This window comes from Lepisma saccharinum, chromosome 19 (genome assembly GCF_977018435.1).
Source record: "Lepisma saccharinum chromosome 19, izLepSacc3.1, whole genome shotgun sequence".
NCBI classification, from domain to species: Eukaryota; Metazoa; Arthropoda; class Insecta; order Zygentoma; family Lepismatidae; genus Lepisma; species Lepisma saccharinum.
The window spans coordinates 52,421,137-52,445,702 of record NC_139247.1 but is presented as its reverse complement, the minus strand read 5'-3'; the positions used below and the strand labels follow the sequence as shown (position 1 = coordinate 52,445,702).

The window sequence follows — 24,566 nt, the reverse complement described above, 5'->3', positions numbered from 1 at the left end:
ATAGAGCAGAAACTAAGCGCTTTCGAGGTAAACTTTATAGGGAAAAGTTACTTGCTTTTATGATATCTACCAGCACCCAAGCGTTGTTGAAAGAGTTTTGCGACACCCTGTATATATATATATATATATATATATATATATATAAAATAAAATTAACGAAAACGTGGGACTTTCCAGCGGCGTTTCTCGGATCTACGAAATAGGTTACTTACAGCCTCACATCCCGTTTTTTCTGTGAGATCAACACTGGTTCAGATACACACTGTCCCAGCAAGCTGTGGAGCAAGCGAAAGAAAACAAGTTATCTGCACAAGTAGTATCTCGTAAGGGCGAGGCCCATGAGGAAACGTGGGTCATTAATGGAGAAAACGACAGCCGTTTGCTGCAGCTTGCACTGCTTCGCTCTGCCCACTCGTTCTCTCCCTTTCTCTACCGTTATGTGCGGCGGTGCTTCAGAGATTCCTGGGACTAACAAGGGAGGTTATCTAAGTGCCCCCCTCCGATTTCCATGAAACAATGAAACATGGCACGTGTATAGAGGGGCCCAAAGGAAGAAATACATGTTTTTGTGTTTCGGCTAAAAAACTGTTTTAGGCCCCCCCCTCAAATATCAAGATGAGGAGAAATTGAAGTGGGGATCTGACCCCGAAACCACGTAAATATGGCATAGGAAGAACACGCACATATAATTCTAACACACACAGCACAGAACTGTAGGATTGCCGGTACCAAACGCAAGTGCTATCGTGAAGGACGATGGCGGTTGAAGTTCTGTGCTAATAGAACTGGTAGATACACAAGTGGGAGGGACACTTTGAGATATGAAGTGCATATCACTGGCAAACACAGCTCTGTGCTCTGTGTGTTCCAATTGTATGTGCGTGTTCTTCCTATGCCATATTAACGTGGTTTCGGGATCAGGTCCCCTCTTCAATTTGTCCTCATATTGACATTTGAGGGGAGTTTTGCCCCCTAAATTAGTTTTTTTAGCTGAAACACAAAAACACGCATTTCTTCCTTTTGGGCCCCCCTATACACCTGCGAAGTTTCATGGAAATCACAGGGGGACACAGGGGTCAGATCCCCACTTCAATTTGTCCTCATCTTGACATTAGAGGGGGATATTGCCCCCTAAAACAGTTTACTAACCGAAACAAAAAACATGTATTTCTTCCTTTAGGTCCCTCTATGCACGTGCGAAGTTTCATGGAAATCAGAGGGGGACACAGGGGGCAAATCTTCACTTTAATTTGTCCTCATCTTGACATTTGAGGGTGGATTTTGCCCCCTAAAACACAAAAACACGTATTTCTTCCTTTTGGGCCCCTCTATACACCTGCGAAGTTTCATGGAAATCACAGGGGGACACTTAGATAACCTCCCTTGTGAGTATACCTTTACCCTCAAGGTTGTCTCCCATTGATAATAACGGCTGAGTCAGCCCCAGACATATTTCATGCATGAACAGGATCAGAAAAGTTTGCACATAAGGTTTTCCAATCCGAGAATCAAGACATGGCACTCAACACTACAATGCCGGTTCTCACTTATTCGTACGGGCCATCTATACATATTTACAGAGTATATAAGTTATTAGTATTTTATTTTCGAGTTACTGCGTTGCTACAATGCCAATTCTAGTGATAGCATGCGACTGTGTTTGTTTTCCATTTGGAAGTTTGCTCTAACAAAGGAAAAGCCACATATCCTACACACTTCTCCAACGTGCTCATTAACGTAATGGTCGACACTACTGGCTCCACACATGTTTTTGTTTACTTTCCATCGCGTCCCCCTCCTACCTCCTCATCAGCCGGTTCGTAAATTAATTACGCAAAGTGCGTGTTTCGTTAATATGGTATCTGTTACAGATCAATACGTTTCAGATTGCGTATGCAGACCCTTGCCTCTCGATTTTGAAGCCGCGCCACATGTTGCGGTCACGTGATTGAATGCGTATTGGCGTTTCCAGCATGGAATTAAAACATGCCGCAAATCACATAGGCCGTTACTTTCACTTGGGGAAGATGTGGTTAGATCTTTGATAACCGGACTATCTACAGTTATGAACAAAATTTTAAGGTTCTTTAAAGTAAGAGTCCATAGAAAAATCAGGGGGCAACGACGTAGACTCTGTCTCGGGAATCTGTGGAGCAAGGTCGCACATTAACGGTAAAGAAGGGGAGAAACCGAGCAGGCGAAGCAAAGCAGTGCGCGTTGCTGTAAATGTCTGGTAGCCCTTCCCCTCTCACGCGTTCATTGTTCGAGCCCTCTCGAGTCGCCACTTACGCAGATACATTTTTCGTTGGGTTGCTCCAGAGAGTATGGAATAGTAAGGTTTAAGCATGAGTGGATTATGCCTCACGGACATGACTTATAGCAAACCCTCGTCGCACATTAAAATTAAAAACGAAACAATCAAAATATAATCAAAAATTAAATAATATAATACAGGGTGTACGAAAAGTCAATACGCCGAATGATAAAACCGCCAGGACTTTGCGAGGCTGGGTGAATAACACGTAACACTGGCTTGGTCGCATAGGATCCCTTGAATGGACGCCGGATCTGAATCTTGTGTACTGGGGGTATCCGAAATCTCGGGTGTATAACGTGTTGATATGATAGAATGCCACGCCACCAGCTCAGATTCTGTGCTCCACGTGCGATTACGATTACAGACGTGTGTGGAACTAGACCTAGGACATATTGAACAAATCTGTGATTTGAACTATGGTTCATGACTTTTAGGACACCCTGTAGTAAAATATCGAATAAAAACAAACAAACAAGCAACATAGAATGAGATGCCTAGGTGATATTTCAACCACTCTCAGGCCAATGCACACGATACCACTGAATGCCAATTATATGACACAGCATCTTGAGGACAATCGGTGTGCTACTACACATAAAACTATTATTAGATTTCGATCTAGTTACCAAAAAACAGGCTATTATGTGTCGATGCACGGATCACGTGTCATCCAACGAAAAGCCGCATTGCATGACTGGATTCTCAAAGCAGTGTACAACAAATTTTGAGCAGTAAAGTGTATTAAAGAATACAAGGAATATATTTCATGAAGCTGTTTAACTCGATTCAAGATTTCAAGTTGAAAAATATAAAACGTATAATTTTAAGAAAAAACATTGAAGATTCACGGCATTTAAAAGTAATTTTAAATTTTAAAAATTACTACTGTAATATCCAAAATTACATTCACGTAAATTGAGACTGGTTATATAGTAAATCATATTAATATTTTATTTTTTATATCACTAGTCCACTATAGGATAAGAACACAAAAATAAAAGTGTTTTGTATGTTTATAATGGTTTTATATTATATATTTTTACTGCAAGGAACAATGCCTTAACTTAATATATTATGTTCGCTGTCAACATCATATAATGTGAAATATGTATACACCCTCAGGGGTATTTTCGGTGTCAAAAGCCCTCAATATTATTCTCAGTAAACAATATACAGTTCACAACTGCATTCCCAGTAACAAATGTTAATAAAACAAGGTGAACGATTACTTCAATTACAAAAAATTATCTTAAATGAAACGCAGAAGGTGGTAAACTTGTTATTTATTACAGCACGCATTATTTACAACTGTCATGGTTATGTTTAATTCTTATTTCACTAGTTCGCATCAGGTTATACTTATATGAATTACATATAATTACAGAATTGTTTATTAGAGTTGAAGATTCTCGTAACACTTTGTTTAGAATATTAAGTTTCAAATTTACTCAGTACATGTACAATAAGTATATATTAAGATTAAGAACTTGTGTAAATGTCATTTCTGGTTTTGTTTATTTCAGTTAAATTAAATATTATTTTTTATCATTTTGGACAAATACTTAGGTTATTCAGTTTATACATACATGTTATACATTTGTCTGATGTTGTGTATTAACAATAAATTCATTTTACAGTTCTAGCATGAGCCATTTCTGGCCATCATCCAAATTTTACAAAAACAAATTAGGTTATATGCATAATAGAGGTACATATTTTAAGGTTTTTGTGTTTGTGTTTCTTAATCTTTCAAAGTTCTATTAAAATGAAATTACTATTATTATCATCACTAGTTGAGTTTTGCATTATATGCAATTGACGTAACTGTTGAATTTCAGATAATACTTTATTGAATTTCAGTGTTCATATGAAGAAGTTACTTTGTTTCAAAATATACTGAAACTGTTATGAATATAAGTTATGAGCCAATATCTAAAGTGATGTAAAATAGTAAAGATTTTGTTCATTATGTATGTTTAACAAGTACTGCACTACTATAGTGTCAAAACCAGTATTGGAGAGCATATTGTAGTCACATAATCAAAATTAAGTGATAATTAAACAAAGCATGTTTGCATGTTAGATGAATAAGATACCAAGATTTACAAACATATCAGAATGCAAGATTGCAACAAATTAATGTATCAACTTTCTTTCTCCCTCTCTCCACAAACGGACACACTACACCTTGTTAACTGGAAATCAATCGCATGATGACTGGTTGTACTGTGTAATACATTTGGGACAAACAGATTTGGATTACGACACAATGCACGATTGATTCTATGAAAGAAAGGTGATGTCTGCATCGATCCGTAGTAACTAGTAGGAAGATGATGGTTTGCTACTTCGATTCTCCTCATAGCCCATAAGCCATAGAACCTTCAGGAACTGTATTCCTGTTTCCATAAATTTCTCGAATTAACCCATAGATGCCTCCACTCTTCCTCCGTATCTCTTTTGGTCCGACGGATCTCATGGTTCCGTTCCCAAACGTCAAATAGCCGAGACCTTCTTCTGTGTACCGGGTATCGTAAGGCCATGACCATATAAGGCAACGCTTATCGTCAGGGCCTCCAATAAAACAGTTGAAGTTCACATACGTTCCTCTTTTCCCTGGTTCTGAGAGGTAGCTATTTTGATTCATTACTAAGTTCTTCCGTCTTCTTCTTCTTTGTTGTTGTTTCTTTCTTCTCTCGAACAGCACCGAGCTTTTAAGAGTTTCCTCGGCTGTTGGACCCGAACTCCAATCTTCAAAGTTTGGACTGTTCATCTCGTCCCCGTACTGGTAGTCAGGAAGATAGTCAGCGCTAGTGTCAGCGCCATAGTCTCTAGTTCCTCCATGTAACAAATTCCCCCTTCTTCTGTTCTTGCCTCTCCTCATGGGAGTCATTTTAGTGTCACCGTACTGACCAATTTTCAACCCCACTCTATCTGCATACTCTGGCCATTCTAGCTTAGTTGCATCTGTGGAGCGTGGTGTTTCAACTTGTGCAGATATAGAATCCCTATATCCAGTATCGTTATGTCGAGATGAAAACTTTGCTTCCAGCAACCTACCTTTTGGTTTCCTCCATAACGTTTTCTTTCTCGCCTTCATCTCATCAGCCTGGTCGTTCCTCAAATGCTTAAATGTTCCCTTCCGCATCCCTACATAGTCGCTCAGTATATAGCTACCAGGTTCTTCACCCCTTGCTTGATTTACTGCAGAAATTCCAGGGATCCCTACCAGTCTTCCCGTATTGGATATACCGAAGCTTTCTAAATCTTCTCGGATAGTGCCATCCATGTAGGAGAGCACGTTTGCGGCCGTCTTTATTTTATTAATTAATGTGTTTTCAAGAGGTGGGTCTGTCAGTACACCTATGCCAGAACCCTCCATATCAGAATTGCTATTCCCACCTACATTTTTACCAGATTCCTCCATGCCATATGCCCTCAGTCCAGTATTGATCCAATACATGCTCCTTGGTCCGTCACCAGGAGTGCCTTTGACACTCTGGGTCAGTTGGCTCCGTTCCTTGTTCCGCACTCCAGACGTTCCATTAGACTCGCCTGTAGCGTTTCCAACTATGGAGATCGAATTGGAGCCATTGCCATCATCCGAGGCTTTTGAGATTCCTGTCCTGAGTGCATTAACGCTTGCAGACACATATTCAGGTACTACAGTTGAGATAATTCGTCTAGGTACTTGAGCTTGAGATTTCTCAGTCCCATCTGACGCTCTCCCTTTTGACTGGCCGCTGGTCTGACCTACATCACTCTTAATAGCATCATAGAAGATAGATATACCCTGACCATTGCCGTCCAGTTTATCGTTGATTCTTCTTACGTTGTCTTGAAAATAATTTCTACCATCCACTAGTTTACCATTATTCTGAACGTCATCATCCATAATATCTTCAGGTAGTCCGGACAATATTCGTAACATATCGGTATCAGTATTATTTAATTGATTCAAAGCACTTTTATTTGTGTTTAGAATTCTCTGTCCAAAAGTACTTCCTGGAGAACCATTTCTATACTCGTACTTCACTCCTTGATCTGCAGTTTTGAATGCCTTTCCATATCCTCCAAAACCTACATGAAAAGGCCTACTTGAATCCATATTCCTTGTGCCTATACCAACATTATCATTTCCATCCTTCCAGCTACGTGCTCTAATCCCAAAACCATTTCCAGGTGAATCATTCATGATCATGGCATTTGTTGCGTGTTTGTGAGGCCTAGTTTCTTCTGATGTCTCTGAACCAACTATCTTGAAATTACTAGACGTTGCTTCACCAGGTGAAGGGTGCAGTCTCCGGCCAACAGAATTTGTGTTGCTTTGTCCGAAGCCCATGATTTCACTAGGAACCATGTATCTCAGTCCATACTTTTCGGAATCCAAAATTTCCATATTTGTTAACCTGGAGATGGTTTTATCAATGTCGTTCATGTTTCTTAGTCCAAACTTATGGATTTGCCCCATAACACTTCCGTTCGATTCCTCAACGTTACTTGTAACATCTTCCATTATATTATCTTTTACTGGTTGGGTCGATGAACTCGATCCTGTTGCTTGGTCATCTTGCGGTTGCTCTGCAGATGTTGATTCTCGATTTGTATCGCTTCCCTTACTGGCATCATCTTCATTTTTGCTTGCAAGACTTGGCGATTGATTTTCATCTGTGAAAAAATTCGCATTAAATGCAATTTTATGTCATCTTAGAATTTGCAAAGATGAATGCAAGATAAATACTATTTCAATTTTAAGCCATCTAGAAACATGATCGATCAGGTTAGATCATCATCATGAAATAATGTAGTATTAAAGTTTCAAATGTGTATTTTAATTTACTATGTTAAACATAAAGAAACTTAAACATGTTTCAAAAGAGATGCAGGTAATGCAAGATAATTTGATGGCATACGTTATTTGGTTATAATTCTTCTAACGTATGACACAGCATAATTTATGCATTAGATGAGATGGCTCGCGGTTCTCATCATGATGATGCATTTGAGAAGATGGATACCGCGAGTCATCTAATCTAATGCATTATGCTGTGGCACACGTTAGAAGAATTATCACCAAATGCCACCAAATATATATATATATTACCCTATATCCAAACATTTCCTAGGAATATTGTGACTTTTGACGAATACGAGAAAGTGATCGAAGTTAACAAAAATATAAATTCAGAGCAAGAAGAAAACAATGCTTACGAGAAGATAAAACGTTATGTTTTTCAAGATATAAAAAAAATCTACGTAGTATGGTAAGAATGTAATGGAAAGTAGTTTTGAAATGGAAACAATGTAATTTTAATGAAGCTACTTTAAAGATGTAGAATGTAGTCGAGAAGGAAAGAAATTGAAAGATAAAATCATGACGTACGTAGTAGGTATAAAGTTTGTAGTTGATGCGCTGTTTGATGGCTAGCTAAGTATGAAATAGAATTTGAGAAGTTATTGAAGCAAAGATTAGAAAAATGGATATTTGGTGGGAAGAGGGGGGGGGGCATGTTTTGATGTAGAGCAGAAAATAAAAGGTTTCGGGGGAGATTAAAAAATCATATATTTTACAGATGAGAAAACGCTGTGGTTTTGAAAAGCTCAAAGAGTAAGATTTCGGAAAACAAAAACAAAAGCGAGTTTGAATGTATTAAGTGGATTTACATCAAAAGTAACTAATAGGGTATTCGATAGGGAAAAGAGTTGGTAGAATTCAAGCAAATTACGGTGGAAACTTGTATTTTTTCACAAGGATAAGAATATTGCTTAGAAAATTGGAAATTTCAATAGTGAAAAGCAAAACGTTTCAAGTTAAAAGCAAGAAGTACTTGACTTACATACTTTTATATAATTTGTGCCTTAGAAAGATTGTTTTAGACACAAGTTTCGGAATACCCGGTAAAGTACAGCTCCCAGAATTAAAAAAAAACATACTACAACCTAGGAATTTTGAGGTGCAGTTATAAAACAACGGTCAAAAGTGTTAAAATATTAAGCCACTGTAAAACCATGAATGCTAATTACTCATTAATTATTACAAATGACGTCACTCGGAGTATAGCACCAGCAGGGTTAGGAACTACAAGGTCACGAAAGCTTCACAAAGCCATGCTTTATTCAGGAACATTGCAACAGGAAAACGACCTCTTTCGTATGCAAATAATGTTACGCGGTCCTCTACCCAGTGGTATGCTTTATGGGGCTACATCACAGGCACCGCATTCATAAGCAAACGCTCCACTTCCAACGGCGACCCATTATGATGTACTCTTGTATTCCATATGGCCAGAAATGAACACGTTGGAACTGTGCTTACGGCGCCTGCAAGGGTAAAAATGTTCTTCAAGGCTTTCCATGTTCTCTCAATGTGCAGAACAATTGAGATCTGATAAATCGGATTGGTTTTATTTTATTTTTGTTACGTGACGTCGCTTCTCTTCCACTTTGGCTATTCGAGTCTGGATATCTATAATAGTCTCGTGGTATCGTAAGCCTTTTTTCTATCCCATGTCCTTCTATTTTTAATTCCATGGCTGTATATCTGGTTTCGTAGTACTTTCATTAATTTGGTTTGCTTTACTTCACTTTTCTGCCACTTTTGCCTACTCGCGATGATGATGAGTGATGATATGGACGAACTGACGCTCACAAACAACCACCATGCCCAACCCGGCACTCCTGACGTCGTAGCACGCCGTGCTAACCACTCCGCCACAGAGATCGGCGGAAATTGAATTGGAAATATAGAATTGTGTTATTGTCCACCATCGAAGCAAGGTCCCTTTGATTATCAAGCGCTTTTTTTTTTTTTTTTTTTTTTTAAATGTTCTTTGTTTCAAGTCCATCTTATGCTCAGATAGGCTTATTTGGGTTGGATCCTAACTACTGTCCAATGTGAGATCGAACCTAGAACCTCATAATTATAAGGCGACACCAAGAAAATTCTTATCTCTACATACAACCATCTGCACTCGCATGTCCAGTTGCCAATATACACCTACTTATTAAAATTGCATGCAGAAAATCCTCCGTAAAGAAGAAATGAAGGATCGCCCATTACTTGATCTCAGTACCAATTACCAATCGGTTTCCCACGACTTTGAAAGGTCCTGCTTCAAGACCCACTTCTTCCTTAAAAGGAAAAAGCCCCAAGTGCACTTGATTAGGACGTCTCAACGAAGCACTTAAATGTTAAGTATAAGTGCTCTCTTGGTTTACAAGTAGCACTTATAGGAGCCAGCTTCGCCCGAGTGAATCCTCACGGCTAGTATGCCGTAGATTAAAGTGCTTGGTGACGTCATGAAACTAACTATTGCTTCTTGACCACAACAACTTTACCGAAGTAATCAATACAGAGGGGCTGATACCGTGAACATGTAGGATGTATGGGAATATTTTGATGAGTCCACAAGAAGATATTATTTTAGTTGTTACCAGGCGCGATATTGGGACGAGAAAGAGTAGTAAGAGTCTCGAATTGAGACTGAATATCTACTTCTCGTATCGCAAATGCTTGCCGAATTCTCGTTTTGAGTTACATGGTCTTCCTGTTCTTCTCTCTTTCTTTCTTTTCTCTTAACTCCTGCTTCTCTCACTTTCATATATCATCTTCCTCCTGTTTCTCTTTCTTTTCTCTTCTTCCTCCTGTTTCTTTTTCTCTTCTTCCTCTTATTTCTCTTTCTTTTCTCTTCTTCCTCCTGTTTCTCATTTCTCTTCTTCTATTCTTCCTCCCGTTTCTCTTTCTTTCTCTTCTTATTCCTGTTTTTCCCTCGCCTAACTCGTTCTTGTTCTTGTCTAGTGTTTCAAATCGTTCTCGCTTTCGCAAAGTGATGTAAGTGCCGTCTCGTTCTGTCTCGTATCGACATCTAAACTCATTCTCGTCTTAATTGGAAAGTCTCAATCTTGGCTTCAGTATCGAAATAGGTAAGATAAAGTAAAAACCTTCTGGGATAAAACATGGTGAGTGACATTTTGCTTATTATTGAGCCACAGAGTAAAAAGAGCCATTCTTCAATTTTGGGGTGTAATTGCCACGTCATGCAATTTGCATAGGACTCACTGAACACTTCTGAAATTTAACTTCTAATAACATATCTCCTTAATAAACTCAATAACTAACTAACTAACTTTCTAGCATTCTTAAACCCTAAGTTTTATGGCTGCAGCGACACAAGCCTTCCATCTGTCCCTATCCTGGGCAAGATCAATCCAATCTCTTCCATCCTTACCGATCACCTTTAGGTCCATCTCAACGTTATCCCTCCATTCTCGTCTAGGCCATCCTCTTACCATCAGGTTTCCCAACAGAATCCTGTAAACTCTTATTTCATCTCCCATTCGTGCTACATGACCTGCCCACCTAAGTCTTCTTGATATAATTATTCTAATAATACCTGGACACCCTCATCCCTTTTAGGTCCAAATATTTCTCTAAGAATTTTATTTTAAAATACTCTTCATTTATGTTCCTCTTTAATCGTAAAGGACCAAGCTTCATATCCATATAATACTACAGGCAAAATTACTTTTGTATTTTACAACTTTTAGTTTCTTAGATATTATACAAGAAGATAAAAGTTTAGGAAGAGAAAAGTAACATGTCTGCTTTTTGTTTACTCTTTAATATTATTTTTATTTGTTAGTATTACTCCTAAACTAAATAAAGACCAAATTATCACCATGTTTTACCCCAGAGCCCTAAGAACTCAATCTTTCTTTTCTTATATAACACATATATCATAGTTACCTGTTTGGAATGTGTCAATATGTAGCACAGAATGTCAATTTTGATTCAGGGCAAAAGCGATTCAAAAGTGTGGTGCAGAATTTACACAAGCGTGGGTTTAGTTCCATGCGGGTAAGCAGCATGTTTGGATCTTGGTGCTTATTAGCTACATCCAGAAGCTAGTAGCAAAAGCAGTTGATTACCGATTAGGAAATCTAGTATTTCTAGCTTGGCGCTTAATTAAGCTATCAGATGGATATTCTATTACAAGATCTAGTTCCGCAAGAGAGCTTTAAATTTTTCTAATGAAATAAAATAATTTTAACTTACTATAAACAACTTTCTGAGCGTCTTTCCCTTGTGCAAGAGAGTCAATGTGGAACCTTGCTGCAAGTAAAGAGATTTAAAGAAAATTTCTTGAGAAAGGAATTACAGAGAGAAATATTATACTACAGTTATTATGAATATACATACGTTAAAAACTTAAAATTCCTTTAAGGAGAAGTGTTGGCATTGATTTCTATTGCAAAACTAAAAACAATGCAAAAAAATGTCGTGAACCTACGGTTTTAAGTCAACTTCATGCACTTACGGGCTACAAAGAACTGGAACTATAGTCACTACTGGTTGTCGGGCAATGACCTTGTCTCAAATCGAGACCATACCCGCATTATAAAGCGATGGTATTAACCACTATGCTATCGGAGTGTGGCCTAAAAATGTGGTTCATCATTGTAAGAGAAATTATCTCCAATCTGTTCTTCATATCATCATGCATATCATCTCTCTCAACACACACAGAGAGAGCGAGAGGCGCTATTCATTTCTTTCCCTTTCCTCCCCCCCCCTCTCTCTCCTTCACTCACAATCTCTCTTTCTCTCCCTATGCATCAAGTAAGTTTATCTGTAATATGACCTGCCTTAGAAATCCTTAGAAATCAAACATTTACTGTGAAGTACATACAAAAACTAGAAAAGACAATTAATTATATATTGTACACTTACTAGCAATCATTGAGGCTGTACCATTGATTTCTGCAATGAAAAAATGAACACATATAACTATTCCATATTCAATCGAATATCCCTTAAGTTTCAGAATCGTTAAATTACCACAAAAAGCGCGTTGAACAGAATTCTCAAAATTATTCAGTTTTTCTCCACTTCTCTACCGTTATGCGCGGCCTTGCCTCACAGATTCCAGGGACAGAATTGCCTAAGCGGTTAAGTGGTGAAGGTTTGGCTTCCCGATTTCAAACCTCATTTTCTATTGCCCCTATTCCTCCCAATTGACATGTATTTCATTCAATTTGCCTCATTTAATATTTGGTAATAAGTGTTCAAGGGCAGGCTCAATGAAGTCGATTGATTGATTTGCTTTATTTTACTTCGCATTTCTGCCACTTTTGGCTAATCGTGAAGATAAGTATGAGTGATGATATGTTGAAATTGATGAAGAGACAGTCACGAAGAACAGCCATGCCGAGGCCGGGATTCTGACTCGGGACCCCTGGCGTCGTAGCGCGTCGTGCTAACCACTCCGACGCGAATACCGGATGAGCATAACCGAGCCGTATAATAGATGAACGTCACTCATTAGCCATTTCGTCTGGCCCCTTCCCCATCACCTATCTGCGAGTCATCAAAATCCGAGTGGCAGCCTGGCCCCTTCCTGGCTACGTCCCTGGGGCAGAAGCTCCCACGTTGGAAACAGCTGCCAGTCCAGCCGAATCAGCCAGAGCGACTCGTTTCAAAGCACGGCAATTCCAAACAGCACCGCTCAGGACAATCACGACGTTAGGATTGCCAACAAACTGCACGAAATGCAAATTTCACACCAAGCTTTGATTAATTATATGACAAACAGCAAAAAGCAAATCCAGCAACTCACAGAAACAACTATTAACCATCTAGAAGAGGGAAGAATTGAAATTATGCATCTAGAACTAACATTAGATTTTATCATCAAGTTCCACGCCAGAACTTTTACCTGCAAAGTCAATACTTTCTAGAGGTAACAGACAAGAAGTTTCCGAGGCAGGAAAGGACGTAGCTTTCAACGGTCTAATTACCAGCGATGTTATAGAAACATGCAGACGTCCCTTAGCTGTGGTAAAGTCAATCAAGTTTCTGAACAATGTGCCCAAAACAATATTTTAAACGCTTAACTTCCTTACGTAGAGGGACATCACGTAGGGGAAAGGGATAAGAAATTAATGTCTCACTAATTAAGCAAAATTATCTGTACCAACGTCACACTTGGTAACAGTAAGGGGAAAACTGTGTTAAGAATGAAGTGAGAAGAAATATTTGTACTCACCCGCTGCCATCGGATCATCAAACTCCTCATCCATAAGGAATCTTTCTGAAAGAAATCAATATGTCTTAGTTAATTATTTCAGTGTGTATTCTTCAATGTATGAAGAAAATAATGGAAACACGACACTAAATCCTTATTTCAGTTTGTACGAGCTACAGAAATGTGTTACTAGAATTGAAAACGAACTCCATGAGTTCATTATGGATTTGCCACAATTTCGTTCATTTCAATGCTGTTTTAGTTGCAAGGTTTGCTGGAAGATGGCAGTGCTGCTGTGATTAGTTGTAGGTTTTGCTAAAAGATGGCAGTTTGACTTAACTACAAGGAATGCTAAAAGAGGGTACCACCGCACGGTTTAGATTAAGTAGATGAAATGTGCGCATCGAGAGGTTATTGGTGGAGTCCTCTCGAATCCCTAGTTGTGCAGACATTTGTTTTCGTTCGCTTGCTCCACAGATTCCCGGGACAGAATGTAATACATTTGGTTCCTGCTTGAACATAGGACATTCAGGAAGGTTCACCTCTCAACATCTCACCAATTCTTTGTCGGTTGGCATCTATTCTCAATGACACGTCTCGATAAATGTTTGCTCCCCCCTTTTATCCAGCACCCTGGGGGTTCCAATCAAGGGCTTGTTTCTCGATGACATTGTCTATTTACCTTGGTGTGTACCTTATCAATTAATTAACTCAAATGGCTTTCCTCTGTTTTGTTGTTTAAGCGCCAAAATGATTTGAAATTTTGTTTTCGTGAAAGGAGATATGGATAGACTTTCACGTTCATTGGCTTGAAATAGATAGAATAGAGGCAAGAGACGCAGGAAGAGAGAGAAAAACAAAATGGCGAGCGAAAGAGAGAGAAAGAAAATGTGATTGTGGTAGTCGGTTGTCAGGATCTCTTTTGATTTGAAGATACTCTTTTTATCAAGTAATGAAATAACTTATGTGCATAAATAGGATATTTTCCGATTTAATTACAAGTTATTTTACGAGGATATATTTTTCGATAAAGATTAGTTCTTTCCATTATATATCACCAGGGCCAGGATTTTGATGACTAAAAAATATCTGAAAAATGATCTATAAAGTGACCATAAAATAATATAATGACCTCAAAAAATGACTTAAATGTTAGAACTGAAATTTCAAGGTGGATGTGAATGTTAAGTATGACATTCTGTAAAAATCTTAACTTATTCAAAATTATTGCAGTAGGTAATGTCGAGCGGCATGTTGCTTTGTTCCTACAATCACGTGGCGATAGATTTTTTGTTTTCATTGTTACAGACATCAAGGTGATAAAATATCAGTTCCTGGCTAAAAGTGAGTGGCTGAAACGTAATACAATTACATTACTTTTGTTTGCAATTACGCCAAAGTAAGACCAGAAAAAAAGTAAAACGCTAAAAATTACCGAAAAAATTACCTAAAACTTGAAAAAATGACAGAAAAATGACGCAAAACTTAAAATATAGAAAATAAACTAAAAATGCACAATAAAATTCTAATTGTTATAATTTTACTACTTAAGAGCAAGGCATACTACATACGGGAAAAAATGAAATGTCATCAAAATCCTGGCTCTGTATATCACTATCCTAATGTGTATGTATGTGTGTGTAAGGTCAAATATGGTTTACTTAATACACCATGATCAACAACTGTATCGTGGTGACATACGATGTAATACGAAATATCGCTGAAATTTGTATGCGAGTGCTGCTTCATGTTATTTACATGCATTAATATATTCCATTATACTCAAATGACATACGAGTATGTTCTTTAATATGCAAAGTGACAAACACACAACAATATGAACATCACATGCAACATTAAACGTATTCAGATTCACCATTAACAGATCAAACATTGTGGTTTTGCAAACATTAGGGGGGACGTTACATTCTGTCCTGTCGACTCGATAGAGGGTTATGAATAAAATTGGACGATACATTTTGTATTATTCAAGTTACTCAACGTAGAAAGCAAATATAATTATGCATTCTGTAATTGTTATTGCATTGATTGTAAGGCGAACTTACCTGATATTCCAGCGGTTTGTGATAAAGAGCTGGAGTCATTGAACTTAGCTATCAAAAGAAAAGGAAAGAAAAGAAATTTGACGTCAGTGGAAAGGATTCAAGAATTAGCTTATTTGTGGTATAAGAGAGGTCAGTGCAATCTTGTCCGTAATATATTAATTTTTAAAATCAATTTATACTTTACAAATATTGAAACACTGAAACGAACTGTGATATTTAATTTCTCTAAATATAATTTGTATAAAATAATAACACCATTAAGCCTTGTTTCCATGATTATGAAAAACTAAATATGCTGACCAAGGCAGTAATTTATTTTATTAAAAACATAAACTAAACGTAACGTTTCAACCTTCTAGCAAGGTCTTCTTCAGACTCTGTATCAAGTACAAATGTAACAAGATACAAAAACAGGGCATTATATATACACAAACATTACTCCCTCCAGACTATTACAAAGTTGTATCTTGTTACATTTGTACTTGATACAGAGTCTGAAGAAGACCTTGCTAGAAGGTTGAAACGTTACGTTTAGTTTATGTTCTTAATATAAATAAATTACTGCCTTGGTCAGCATATTTAGTTTTTGTATAAAATAAGTGTAAAGTAACAATTTATAAGTTTGAAACTCAAGTTGTTTATTCTTAACCTTACATAATAACTGCTGGTTTTGGAACTAATACAAGTGTAACAAGGGTAGCAATACATACTTCCTAGATTTGTTTTGTACTTGACTTTGTTCCATACCAATCATTAATGGAAACGAAAGATTAGAGGAATATACAGAAGGAGTGCATTTAATAAAGGCATACTGCTCAACGTTGAAGTTATGGGACTTTATAAGATGCACGGCTACCACCAATATATTCATGGGCAACATAACATCAGAACTAACGCACAGACAAGGAATTAGTTCTCACAAGTCACGTGGTTTTGTTTACATTAACTTCGCTGTTGCAGTGAATGGAGAATAGTCTTGAATGGAATTTTAGATCAACCGACAACACGTACTCATCTTGCTGTCACATCAGAGGAGAACATGGAGATTTAAATTAGACTGCTGGAAAGTTGTTCGAACTTTTATTAGGGGCGTACGCATAGGCGCCGACTTTGGGGGAGCAAGTCACTTTCTGCCCCCTTCCCCAAAATTCACGTAGGAGGACACATTTTATGTATATTTACATATATGAAGTATTGTTTATGTCGACATTGCCCACCTCCCAAAAGTATCTTAAATTGGCGCCTCTGGTACCCATCAATTTTTGGGAGGATCCAGTGCTGTAGTGAGTGATGTGCATCTACGCGTAAACAACGACAGTCTACATTCTACACGTAGATTACGTAATTTATGTAAAGAACATGGCGAAAGGTGATTACTTAGCAAAGGGCGCCGTGGAATTAAAAGAAAATTATACTGCGTATCAGTTGCAGATGTGTGAGGAAAACTTTTCATACTATTTCTTCCAAATTCGAACAATATCTCACCTAGGAAGAAACTTAATATAGGAAATATTCTAGTGTTTTATGGGAAAAAGACCACTCTTGGCTCACGACTGCCATCTGTTGTTGTTCTTTTCATACTATTTATCTTTATCCATAGTTGATAATAGAAGAGACGAGAAATTTTGTTGTAAATAAGGTTGTTTTGATTTCGTTAGGAACCAATATAGTTGAAAATGTCACTTTCCTTTCATGAAACCCTTGAAAATTAATTTTAATGCACTTTAGATTGTCTACGTAGTCTATGTAAACTACAACCAAATGTAATCTACGCGTAGATTACGTGTAGACAACGCATGTAGACGTAAACGTATAGTCTACGGCACATCACTGGCTGTAGTCCCAAAATGTTCAGGTAAATTTCGTGAAACGTTAAGTGGAGACAATGTTTCCACTATATGTGTCAAATCATCTAACTTCTACAAATAATGCGATTGATGATATACTCATATCTGGCATAAAAGAAGCTTTATGAAACTATTATTTTAATGACTGCAACATATACAGTAGTATTTTGTAGGCTACAATACAGCATGTTATTGTATTTTATTTACTTGTTTATATTGTTTGTATACTGTTATATTTAATCATACCGCTTACAACACTAAACATGAAGAACTTTGAAAAAAAAATACTTTGAAGACTGCACTCTGGAGTTGTTCTTACCTGTCTACTTGAAAACACTCCAAAGCAAGCTGGATTAATTTAAATTAGGAGTTTATAAATAAGGATTTTGTACAGCAGAATCACTTTTGGTGAAAGTACATTCATATCATAATCATTTTAATGTGTATATTACCCTCTAAAAAAGAAAAAGAAATGAAATAATATATTTACTGATGTGGTGAAGTTCGTACGAAAGGAAATGTGATATGTAAACTCTAAACACACTTAAAATTTTCTTAATTTAAAATTCAATAATTTTTGTAGGCAAAACAGCAAACATTTTGTGTAGAAAAATATACAATATACTAATGATGTTAAACTGTAAATTGTGTCATTATCATTAAACTGTAAGTAAACATGGCCACTGTTATTTTGCAAACTATTATTAAAATAATTGCCAAAATTCAGCTACAAAGACTTAAAAATATATATTTTAAGTTACAATTGTAGAGTACATCTATATTTTTTTATTTTCACTGGAAGAAAAGTTACTGAAGTTATTATAGGTTTCATTAACACACTCAACAAATATTTCCATAGTAGTTTAATTCAGATATATAGTATCAGAAACAGAAAAATGTATACATATACATATATTTCTTTATTTGCTTTAATCAAACTGTTCAAATATTTTGCAGGGGTGTTTACTAGAAAAAATCCATTCTGTGAAAAAACATATCTATATATATGGTGCTGAAAACCATACACGCAATTTTAAGCGTGTTTAAGAAAATAAAAAAAATCGATTTAAATAAAAAGTAATCAAAATGACATTTTAAATAAAAATCATTATTTTTATACACCCTGCTATATATCACCATGTTTGTCATTAGGAAGTTTTGCACAAACTCTTGAAGATATAATGAGTAAGGTTAACCAGAGGGTATACGGTAGTATACGCCGTATACCCTCGCCTACAGCTCTGTGCTTAGCCACGTGTTGTTTATAATGCGTATTAGGGGGAGGCAAAATTGTTAGTTTTCCATATTTAATTTGTTATTGATCATGCTTTATTGTCATCTCGAAGGTGTCTCGAGGGAGCAGTTGAAATTCCAACATCCGCTCGGCACTCCGAGGTGATGAAATAGATGGGAAGATAAATCCCATGCCTTTCCAAGGTTTCGAAGTCAAGGCCTCTGGCGTTAAGCTAGCCATTCCACCACGGAGACCAGAAACAGGTTGAATGTGAACAGCAACATGATACGAATAACCGAATAAACATTTTAGTGTGGAAAAGCTATGTTTAACGTGATCAGTAACACTTCTGTTTGTATACGAAACAAGACTGTTAAGGAGCAGTGGAATGAAAACTAAATACAAACCTCTGAATAATGTATTGAGAGGAATAATGTTCACAGTGAATGAATGCAGAATAATGGAAATTGTTTATGTAAATGGTGTGCGTTATTGGTTTTATCACAGAGGTTATGTAAGCTTGCCTTGTTATATCTGATATAGCATTTGATTCTGGAAATGGAGAAGAATTATTCCGCATGTGATTTACGCATATTTACACCAAATCATTTTTCATAGGGCAGGATTTAGGGAGTGGGAGGGGCCACCCAAGCTACAAAGGGGCAAATAACGATTTTTGCTGTAAATTGTAGATAAAGTAAATCAGCGTAGCATTTCGTGACCAAAACAGAAGACGTTTCGGGAAAGGCTAGTGCAGAAAAGTTCGGGTTCGATACCCGATGGAGGCACATAGTGGCTTGAATTAAACTTTAAACTTAGGTCCTGTCCCGATTAGCAGATCTGCGCATAAAGTGGACTTGAAACAAGAACTATAAACTCAAATAGTGCAGAGAAAGTCCTGCTGATCCTCTTGGGTGGGAGGGGGGGATCACCAGGGTACCATTGTCGAACATTACAAACATAGTGGACAAAGAACGAACAGACAAATGTAGTATGATCTTCTAGCAAGACATCTGAAGCCAGGTATCAGAACAAAACGTCGTAAATGGTTGATGACATCCACCATATTCGCCTGACCTCGTTCCGGACAGCGATGAAATGTCAAAGAAACTGGTACGTAGAAGAGCCAAAAGATGGCGCACATGCATTGAGAAGCAGACACCACACAGAAAAATGATAACCTTATATGATGTTCTAGAAAATAGGTTAACTGTCAATAAAATATTTAAGGTCATATATTGAATCACCCTTGAATATACGGGGCCTCGCGATGCATAAATCTTGCCTGTCACATCACATCTTGTGTAACCATGTGACTTGAACAGACAAATGAGGAGAGAATGTTTTATCCATTCTCGTTCGTCGTTTATAGATGTTTCTACGTCACTCATCCTCAAATATTTATAGAGACGTGCATCCCTGTATCACTTAACTATTTCAAACTTCCCACAGGATCAAACCAACACCAGCGACGCAATAACGTTTTACAGCCTGACATTAAGGAACCTAAACAAGGCCCAACATAAAAATATTTGCCACTCAAATTGTTTACGCGTCAAATTGTGGGAAATAGTTGTAAATACAGGGTGTCTATAAAGTCACTTAACATATCTGCATGAACAGGATTTATGGTACAAAATTCAATATGTACTGAAACATATATCACAGTAGGACACAAAATCAGTATAACTCAATGTGACCACCCCTCAAGTCTAGGCACATATGCCAACGAGCCACTGCAGCCCGAAACACCTTCTCCAACATAGCTGGTGTAATATCAGCAACTCCGGCCGTAATGCGTTGTTTCAACTGGGCTATGCTGTGGATCCTCGCCCCGTACACCTTAGACTTGATAAACCCTCAAATGAAAAAGTCTAATGGGGTCAAATCGAGGGGGGGGGGACTTCCCGTTGCGAGACACGACCAATTCATCTACCGGTGAAAACTTCGTTTAGGTGATCACGAACGATGATGGCAAGATGGGGTGGTGCCCCATCCTGTTGGTGCATAGTAAGAAGCTTGGTGTGCTCCAATCCACCGTGCTATGAGCCACAGTTGGTAGATGCTGGGATTATGGATACTGAGTCGCCTGGTCGATGCGGTGGGGCTACGTGTGATCGCGTCCTGTACATTTTCCACAATTTGTGGTGTTATGGCTGGCCTACCAGCAGGTTCTTCATCCTCAACACTACCTATTCACTTGAATTTGTTGACCAGGTTCTTAATAGCCAGCCTGGTGGGGCCTGGTTTTCTGAATTTCCTTGTGAAGTCCGTCCGCACCTGTTCATACGTCACTCCACGCAGACGAGCACAAACAGCGGCTATTCTCTCTTCTATAGAGTACATTTTATCAGATCACTTGGAAAAAAAGAAAAGATTTGTCATTAGTTCATTATTTATAAACACGTAATGTGGATGATTCTCCGTCCCCATGTTTTGGGGAAATGTCCCTCTTGGAAAACAGTGGCAGAAAACTACTATATTTTTAAAATATTTTCTCAAAAAGTAGTAACGAAAATAACGAAAACTTTACAAAACTTTGCACGAACACAAGTCAATGTACACAATGCTGGAGCGAGGGAACCAAAACAAGTGCCTGTGCAAGTAGTGACATGAGAGGGCTCGGCCAATGAGCGTGCGAGATGAAATGGGGCCACATGGAATTTGGCATCCCGACTGCAGCTACCAGGCGCCGCGCTGCTGCACTGCTTTGCATTGCCCACTCGCCTTCTTCCCTTCTCTACTGCTTTACGCGGCCTTTCTCTGTAGATTCCAAGGACAGATTATGCTACAAAATCATACGGCAATGCCACTACAATCTTGATGCCACTCTGTCCTCGGTGTGTTACATTACAGTAGACCACACTACTCACTCTATGAATTGAAATAAAAACACAAATAAGCATAATAAACATTGGCTTCAGCTTCTGAACAAATTTATTCCTTAAAACAAAATAGAATTTAGAATTATAAATGAGTGTAAACAAGAAGAGATAATTTGCCTACTTTATTAGTCAACGAGTACAAAACAGCACTCCTGCCTTGTCAATGTTTTATCACCTAAAGGAGCTTTCAGTCTGGCACACCATCTAGTGCATGAAAGGGGAAATGCTGTAACAGCTACCAACTATTTGCAGCAGCGCGCGCTGCTTTACTCCGCCCACTCGCTGTCTTCCTTCTATACCGTTATATGCGGCTTGCTCCACAGATTCCCTAGACAGACTAGAATATGCACCAACAGCAATGTACTATTTTATTATGACTTACATTTAAAGTGTGCGTGTCTGCGTGTGTCTTTAATTTGATCTAGGTTTTTAAGTAGTGACTCGTTTGTTACACAGACCTCGTACAAGGTTTTTTAATACGAATAAGTTATCATGAAACATACTAACCTGGATTTCTGAGGTATCGTCTACCAGCAGTTGCAGAATTTGCCTCGAATGAACCAGCGTCAAAATATTCAGGAGTTGCTTCACTGCTGTGTATTTTCTCAGACTTTCTCTTTTCTCTCTTAGCTTCCTGCACATGTCCAGTAACAGTTCGTAAACCTGAATGGCCCTCTTTAATGGCCGAAGACCTGAAAAGACCTTGTTCTGAAACCCTAGTAATTGGTGTGTCATCTTCAAGGTTTAGTCTCGTTGCCATTAATGCTGATGGATGAAGGATATCGTGCAAGTTTTTCAGTTTTTCTTGTTGAGTTGTTTGACCGTTGTCTTGAGTTAGTAGTTCGAATCGTTTAGCGGCACGATATGTTTTGGGAGAGTAGAGGCCTTGATTGGAAAATAAGTTGTTCAAAATTCTCTTCACAGATGGCCTCATTTCTTTAGTCTCTCCGCTTCTCTCTACGGCTCGACTAATTCCAGTTCCTAGTCTATCACCTCTCCCAACAAGAGCGCGATTATTGACTCCTATGAGTCTATGATGTCCAAAACCTCTTTCAGTCCAATCACCCATATCGGCACTCCAACCTTGACCAACACCCACATAGAAACCTTTAGGAGTGTCAATACCTATAGCGTTAGCCTGCCCATCTTCAACACTCACTTCCAAATCAGAATTCCGACCTGAATCAGCCCTCAAATCAGTAACCAAACCCGTTCCATACTCAGTATCTTCGCCAACATTCCGACCAATCCCTACATTCACCTCAGTCCCAGCTCCCAGACCCGTACCATGCCCAACACCTAGCCCATCGTCCATTCCTGAGCGATATCCCATGTCTCCATCAGAGTATCTAGATACTCGTAAAGTATCCATACCATATTCATTACGAGCTTTTTGATTCCTTGCTTTCAGCATATACCTTGCAATCGATTCTCTAAGTCGCTCTTCCCTACCTCCAAATCTGTATCTTTTCAATTGTCTATTTGGATAATCCGAGACTACCATATCATCTACATCCATATAGTTCAAATCATGAGACTGATCGGAGTACATTTTATCAGAACTTTGTTTTAGCAGCCGCAGCAATTTGTTTCTTCTGAGATTTTGGGTTAAGATTTGTGGGCTAGAATCAGTTGTAAACGCTTGATTATCCTGAATTGAATCTTCTGCAATAGAAAGGTAAAGGTAACTTGCGTTACTTTAGAAGATCGATACCCTATTGATGAATGGTTCTTCAAGTTCGTTAAAATGTTGTATGGACAATAATTTATTGAACTACACGCAAAAAATAGTTTAGGATAAGGATTAAGAATCCACTACTTTTCAGTATGCTGTTAAATATGATAATATGATTTCTTGCAACTAACAGTAAATATATGGAAATGTACTGTCTTACAACACTAAACAAAATTGCTCTAAAATAGTAACAAAATTGTATTTCTCTCCTAATAAAGAAGTTTCAATATTTACTTACATTTTATGTACATAATATAGAATTTAATTGTTATTAGCACAATAATTGGTAAATTTCTGCTCCACACCTTCTTTATATTATTTAATTCCCCAAATATAATTCTAGGAAATGAATTTTATATGCCATCGTTCACATCTCTAAAATGAATATATTTTGGAAATCCTTGTGCTATAAATGTAAACAATAATTGTTGCGATATTAATAAATCTTGTTATTTTCAGTGATTGTATGATTTGTAGGGTTTAATTTATACAAACTATTCAACAAATACTTTATTATATGCTTTCTTACTACATGTTGTACATGTTCATGGTGTATTTTCCTTATGTACGAGTATTTATAATTCTAAAGGTTTATAATGTGCTAATATTATTATGTGTTGTTATACTGTATTGAAATTTCAGGTTGTTTTCAGCACTGTTAATAAATATGACCGACCGTTTATTCCAAGATTCAATAAACATTTCACTTCGAAAACAATATGTCATGAATTGAATATATTAAATAACACTTCGAATAAATTTTCAAATGTCTTTTGCACTTAATAATATATTAACACTTTCACATATTTCTCTTTCATCCTCAGTCATTTACAAGTGAAATATAAAGGGGACAAAATAATAAAGTTTTACACATAACAATAAGAGAAAACAACTAAATTAACATTGTGATATAAATTGAAGCTTCAAATCGAGTGGGATTTTGAAAATAGAAAATTTCTCTCTCGAACAGTGACACGGCGATACTTCGAAGGCTGCAACTTTTCTGGTTTCAAAGAGAAAACTGGTCTAGTTAGAAACACGGCTTCTGATCATGCAACGTCATACTTTGTTGAACTTTTAACGAGGTTTTCCTTCCCGATGCTTAATCGGGGGAGAGAGAACTTAAAACGGTCAGCTCGGCTTACCCGCCCAGATCAAACTTCGCCCGAAGTTAGAAGAGAAGGCAGAACTTCCGCTTGGGTGGAACGACGGAAAATCCGTTGGAGGGCGCAGCAAACCAAACGTAACGGCAAGTCGGAAGTTCCTCGTAAGCTTCCTTAAGGGAAATAAGAAACTTTGTGCAGCAAATAAAATTGTACTCGCTATATTTCGCTGGCACGTGTATTCCATTACTGCAACGGTAGTAGTGTTTCCCCCAGTGCAATTTAGTTCAAGAACACGTTGAAAATTGTAAGTTTCCTATATGAATTTTCTATCGTGTCAACTAAAGCAAGAGCT

At 37.7% G+C, this 24,566-nt stretch overlaps 1 protein-coding gene across 4 annotated transcripts in view; it reads right to left on the bottom strand.

Annotated features, from left to right (window-relative positions):
* Positions 1–3,635: 3,635 nt before the first annotated feature.
* LOC146002866 (uncharacterized) overlaps positions 3,636–24,566 on the bottom strand; it is a 37,853-nt gene continuing 16,922 nt past the window's right edge. For 3 of the 4 annotated variants that reach the window (XM_083140879.1, XM_083140878.1, XM_083140881.1), the window contains 6 exons: positions 21,881–23,038; positions 15,408–15,455; positions 13,363–13,407; positions 12,048–12,077; positions 11,373–11,429; positions 3,636–6,985 (listed from right to left, as the gene is read on the bottom strand). In XM_083140879.1, the coding sequence (XP_082997005.1) occupies positions 4,677–6,985; positions 11,373–11,429; positions 12,048–12,077; positions 13,363–13,407; positions 15,408–15,455; positions 21,881–23,038 (3,647 nt within the window). In that variant the 3' untranslated portion in view covers positions 3,636–4,676. The remainder of the gene's footprint in view (positions 6,986–11,372; positions 11,430–12,047; positions 12,078–13,362; positions 13,408–15,407; positions 15,456–21,880; positions 23,039–24,566) is intronic. The other variant, XM_083140880.1, reaches the window with a different exon arrangement.